General features: G+C 32.7%; 1 protein-coding gene across 1 annotated transcript in view; it reads right to left on the bottom strand.

Moving 5' to 3' along the window:
- Nucleotides 1–5,972, bottom strand: part of LOC110019138 (protein trichome birefringence-like 5) — a 32,661-nt gene extending 26,689 nt beyond the window's left edge. Inside the window, exon 1 of the mRNA XM_020716717.1 lies at nt 5,419–5,972. Coding sequence (XP_020572376.1) covers nt 5,419–5,972 — 554 coding nt within the window. The remainder of the gene's footprint in view (nt 1–5,418) is intronic.
- Between the last annotated feature and the right edge of the window lie 383 nt (nt 5,973–6,355).

Genomic DNA, 6,355 nt, shown 5'->3' with positions numbered 1-6,355 from the left:
CTTTTAATAATATATATATATATATATATACATACATACATTGGGGCACGATCAAACCACAATAACAAATGGAGCAGAAGAGAGAGGCTCTTGGAAAAACAAAAGAAGGAAATGGAAAAGGGGGATTGGGAGGGCTTTTTCTATTTTAGATTTTCAATAGATTTTGATAGGATCACCATAAAAATTTTCATTAAGTATGTTCAATGGATTTTTGTGCAAAAACACCTCCATAAAATCTTCTATTCATATTTAGTGAAAACTTTACCTACAAAGTACCGATTGAATTTTCACAATAAAATTTTAAGAAAATTTTACCATTAGTGATGTCATTGATAAAGCCACATTTTTCTAGTGTTATAAATCATTGAAAAATAAATGTATATGTTGGAGTCAAGTCCAATTAAACTTCTCAAATTGCATGTTGCTCACAATGGTTAAGTTCTTATAATCTACGAGTATAGAACATGTTATACCCAAAGTTTGATATGGTACAAGCGCAAAATACCCAAAATAAATAATACCACACATTTTCAACGTTTTTGAAAGTCATCAAAAATCATCCATTGCATTCTTCACTTCGAAACGATCATTTTGATGTAGGAAAATATGTCTTAATTTTTAGAGACGTGGATGTAATGGAATTGGTTTCCATTTGACATAATTTGTCAAAGTTAAACAAGTGGACAAATTTATACTTGGAGAATCAAAAGAAAAAATTTCTATAAATAAGAATAGTTGGTAGTGGAATAATAATATCCAATGAAAGATAAAATATAAGAAGCTAGGCTATAAAAATTGGTTTAAATGTAAAAACTTAGGGAACTGAGAAAAATATCATACAGCCCGTAGAGAGTCTAAGAGAACAATCTTTGACGCTAAAATTTCTGCTTTTAGTGATCTTTATAATAGATTAAAAACTAAGAAGGATGAAAAATATATGTATAAACTAACCAAATAAAGAGAAAAGAAAAGTAAAGATTTAACTCAAGTAAAGTGTATTAAAGATGAAAATTTAGAAAAAAATATTCAACATAGGCAGGTAAGCTATTTTAATAATTTTTTAAATTAAGTTTCATAAAATACGATCAACCTACGTGATCTTAATATCGTTAATAATTATAAAATGTTTCATTTTTACCGTTACTTTAATAAAAAAAGAAGTTACCGAGGATTTAAGGAAAACCAACGGTACAAAATCTGTAGTATTGAAATGTGGAAATATTTAGAAGATTTGGGAGTTTCTTGGCTTACTAAACTCTTTAATATTATTTTAAAAATTAAGATGTCTGAGGAGTGAAGGAAAAGTATTTTGGTCCTCATTTTTAAGAATAAAGAAATGCTCAAAAGTGCAAATTATAAAGGAATTAAGTTGATGTGTCATACTTTAAATTTATGAGAGAGGGTAATTGAACATAGGTTAAGACATATTACAAAGATTTCTCATAATCAATTTGGATTTATGTTGGGCGGGTCTACTATGGAAGTTATACATTTATTGAGAGGTTTGAAGGAGAAGTTCAGAGATAATAAGGAGGATCTACATAAGATTTTTATTGATTTAGAAAAATCTTACAATAAGGTTCCAAAAAAAATCCTTTGGAGAGTTCTTGAGAATAAAGGTGTTGATACGACTTATATTCAAGTTATTAAAGATATGCATACAAGATTTGTTACAAGTGTTCAAATAGAATGAGGATTGACCAAATATTTATTTCTATTGGTTTACATTAGGGATCGTCTTTAAGCTTATATCCTTTTGCTTTATTTATGGATGGTCTTACCGGACACTTACAGGAGGATTTACCTTGGTGTATGCTTTTGCGATATCATTTTCGTGGATATGATGAGAGAAAATACTCGGGAAAAACTTGATTTATGGAGGTCTACCTTGGAGTCTAAAGGCCTTCGTTTGAGTAGAACTCAATCTGAATACATGGAATGTAATTTTAGTAGTAGCTATAGTGACAGAAATGTAGCTATGAGTGATCAAATTATTAAAAGGTGTGAACGCTTTAGATATCTCGGGTCTATTGTTCAAAGTGATGGTGATATTGATGGGGATGTTATTAGTAGAATTCAAGTTGGTTGGTTGAAGTGGAGGAATGCTTCGGGCATATTGTGTGACAGAAAAATACTGCTTTGACTCAAAGGAAAATTTTATAAGATGGTGGTGAGACCTGCAATGCTCTATGGCGTTGAATGTTGGCCTTTAAAAGAGAACCATAAAATTAAGTTAAGTGTTGTCAAGATGAGAATGATTAGGTGGATGAGTGGCTTTACACTTAGAGACAAATTGAAATGAATATATTCGTGATAGGGTTGGTGTAACTTTAGTGACGGGCAAAATTAGAAAGAGTCGTCTTAGATGGTTTGGTGACATTAAATGTCGACCATCTGATGATCGATTAGAAGAGCAGATGATTTAAATTTGACTATGTTAAGAAAGTCAAAAATAGACCTATGAAAACTTGAACATATTGTACAAAAAATGATATTAATTTATTAAAATTAAATGAAAATATTACGCTAAATAGGACGCAATGGACAAAAAGGATTCATGTAGCCGACCCCACTTAGTGGGATAAAGGTTTTGTTGTTGTTGTTTGCTGTTGTACTATTTATGAGTTACAGTAGCTTGAGGTGGATTTTTTTCCTCTTTATTAGGCATGCAATTGTGGATGTGAATCATATCATTAGGAAAATTAAGGGTAATTTAAATTAAAAATATATTTGCATATACATGCATAATAAAGTTATACGCTTAGCAATTTAAAATATCCATCATTTCTCCATGTCGTAACTCTCCCTTTCACTTGTAACAGAGAGTTAAAACTGAGAGCAGGCTAAAGAAAAATAAGGAAAAAATGGAAAAGAAGAAAAAAAGGAGAAAAAGGAAGAAATGTGAGGAAGAGAAGAAGGAAATAAGAAGATGGAAAAGAGGATAAAAAATAATTAAATTAAGAAAGAAAGTATTTGATTTGAATTTTGGATTTTGATATTTTTCTAACGAATCAATTTCAAGTTGTTGTGGTCGGTTTCCATGCTTGTATGATGAGAAATAATATTGATTTTTTTTCCAAAAAAAAAAAATTAGGGCATTTAATTCAAAAGGGTTAATAGTTAAGTAGGTGAGATATGCAATTTCTAATACAAAAATTAAACTTGTTTCAAGTCTATTGCAAGCCCATTTATAGGTAATTAGAGTAATAGGTATAATTTAATAGTGAGAAAAGTATGTTTACAACATATTATTCATGTGGAAATGAATACAAAAAAATTTCGAATGATATAAGCTCATAATTAAATACAATATTTTTATTCAATAATTTTGTTAATTGATAACACTTTTAAATGAAGGTATCTCAAATTTGTAAAAATGATTCATTAAGTTTAAGAAATGTCATATTAAGAGGAGATAGATTGGTAATATATGTTTATGAAACTTGCACAGATGGGGCAAAAGAATCCCCAATGGAAGAAAAAGGGTCCTCAACGCAGTTCAATAATGATAATATTGGGTTCCACCTTAGTTATATTGACTTTGATGACATAACTTTAGGGTTGGGTTTTAACTTTGTATTGTGGTGTGAGTTTTCAACTCTCTACCTTAAGATGGCCAGTAAATATGGACAGACATATTTTTCACATTTTAAAGTCAAAATAAAATACAATAGAGCAAAAAAAATATATTTTGAATTACTTTCGCTTGATTTTGTTGATTGAGTGAATATTTTATAATGTTTCAAGTGTATTTAAATGGTTGAGTTTATCAACAACTCAATTATGATAAGTAAAATAGCAAAACAAGTGTTAGCGGCATATTCAATCAATTGAGTGACACGAATCTATTACATCACAAGTCATTTAACAAGGGTATCGTCATGGAACGCGACAAAACAAGTTTTTATGGTTTGTAAACTCAAGAAAAATAAAAGGTTGATGGACATCTTTACTATTTATGTAGGCAAAAATAAAAAAATTAAAAATTCACAATTCATATGTCCTATTATTGAGCTTGCTTACAACAAGTTTATTAATCATCCCATTCGCAATAGCTCTTTCAAAAGCTCTATCCATGGCTATGTAACCCATACTACTATTAATCTTTTTTCTCTTCCTCTTGCTTTTTCACAAATTTAAGTTAAACAATTACTTTGCTAAGCATAAGCAAGATTTGTACACATAAGAAAAAAGATTATCTTTACTGTTAAAAAAATAAAACCTTGTCATTGAAGTGCACCCTAGGATCAGGAGTTTTAGAATGGAGATTACATCATTTATCATATTTTTACCATGCACTTTCTTCTAGCATTCTCTCTCATTGATTTACCTTCTAACTTGCAATTTAAAGTAGTACCATGATACTTCTAAGCCTCCTTTCTTTGAAAGTACTTCAACAAGCAACAATCACCCAAGATGTTGCATTCTCCGCAACATATAGATTGTATGAAAACTACATTTGATTGTGTTTACTTAACCTATCCTCAATAAATATTTTTAAGTAGTATGACCAACCCAATCTTTATGAAATTTTAATATCTTTTGTAAATTTTCATGCATAAGCACCTGTTGTGCTAAGCACATACTTTTCCACTTTGGCACTATTTGGTAACTCTTCTCTCTTCTTGAACTTCTGAAAAAATATCATTTCTATGAGAAATCTGCAAAAAAAAGCTACATTTTACATATGTACCTTCTCTATAATTTCCCCAAGCATATGAATTGACATGTGTTGCATGGTAAAAACACAATTTAATCAAATGAAGCTGTATTGAGTCAGGTTCATGCTAATGAGGGAGAATATCAAAGGTGCATCAAATTTTATCACCCTACCTAAAGATGTATGCAAATATGAAAAACCTTAAAAAGGTTCCCTAGAAGTTATTTTGGATTTCAAAAGGATTTACTGGCGCAATTGCTTTTGTAATAGGCATGCGCAAGTGATTACTTAAAGTCGTTGCTCCCTTCTCAAGCCCATAAATACAGCCTCCATCAATCAAAAAAAAAGGGGAATAGTTTTATCCTTAAAATTTAGCAAGGAAGAGGGATGGGAAGGTAACGCAAAATTTGTTTAGTGTTGTACTGAAGAGATCCCACGGAAGATTAATCTAGACTAAATTTTATTTAACTTTCTAATTTCCTTTTCCCTTTCCCTATCACTCTAAGTGCTTCTCAAAAGTAGTTTTCTGCGCAGTCAAGATCAGACATCAACACCATCTTTAATCAAATGGTCATTTGCAGCATTGAAAAGTTACCATACTTCATCACCTAAAGTTTAACAGCACCACTACTCACAGTTGCAGTAACATAGAAAATAGTTTAGAGATGAACTTCTCTTCTTACAACAAGCTCCAAACATTAAAAACCTTGGTCATATCAAAAAAAAAGAAAACGAATTTACGAATCAAAACTTTTTACCGAGGAAGCTCACAATCGTCAGGCTTCCACCTCCATTTTAAATAATCGTCATCCTGCCTCCCATTCTCCTGGCAACTGAAAGCCTCATCCACATAAGGGCAAGACCCAGGAGCATAGAGCGGGTACCGCCCTTCCTCATCTATCACCCACTTTCCTCTGTAAAAATCGCACTTCTTTGCAACCCTGCTTTTTATTGCAGCACGCCCTTGATCAGCCACCACCGCAAATTCTGTTTCCAGAGTCGCCGATGCCGCAAGTTCGGCTTTAGAAACATGTTGGTCCTTCGAAGGAGGAGGAGACAGATGAGAAGCATTGTCCTCATCCTCTCCTCGATCCTCTTCATCGTCCGCTGCAGATTCCTCTCCTGGTGGCAGCGGTGGTAAGGAAGGAGGGATGGAAAGTTCCACCTCTAGTGGCGGTGGCGGTGGGAGAGTAAAAAGATGATGCGAATAAGAGAGGTTGAGAGGGGGACTGCATAGAAGAGGGAGGAGAAGGAGAAGGGAGAGGGCGAAGCGGTTCTTGTAGTGGGAGAGGAGGAGCGAGGTGAGTGCCATAAGCTTGCATTAATGGACATTTTGGAACTGGCTTTGAGCAAAAGAGGCGTCCGTCGGCGACAGGCGGTTTCAGACTGGGTGAGGTTCGTTTTATGTTCTTTTGGACCCGGGAACAAATTGGGTTGTCTTATTAGTTAGCCAGTTCATCTAATTTTAGTTATTAATCAAGCATAAGGATGGAAATTGGAGAATATCAATAGTATATTTAATTATTTAATTTAATGGGCAATATTTTGGATTCGATGTGTGTGTGTTTGTGATTAAATCATTTTAAGCCTTCAAATTTAATCATAGGCGACAGTTCACGCATTTTGATGATTGAGTGTTTCACGGGCGCTAAATTGCGGTGGAAGCCTTAAAATGCTCTACCAAAGACGAAAAAA

The sequence above is a fragment of the Phalaenopsis equestris genome, unplaced genomic scaffold (genome assembly GCF_001263595.1).
Source record: "Phalaenopsis equestris unplaced genomic scaffold, ASM126359v1 Scaffold000050, whole genome shotgun sequence".
Lineage (NCBI taxonomy): Eukaryota > Viridiplantae > Streptophyta > Magnoliopsida > Asparagales > Orchidaceae > Phalaenopsis > Phalaenopsis equestris.
The sequence above is the reverse complement of the archived record's forward strand: the minus strand, read 5'-3'. Positions and strand labels throughout refer to the sequence as shown.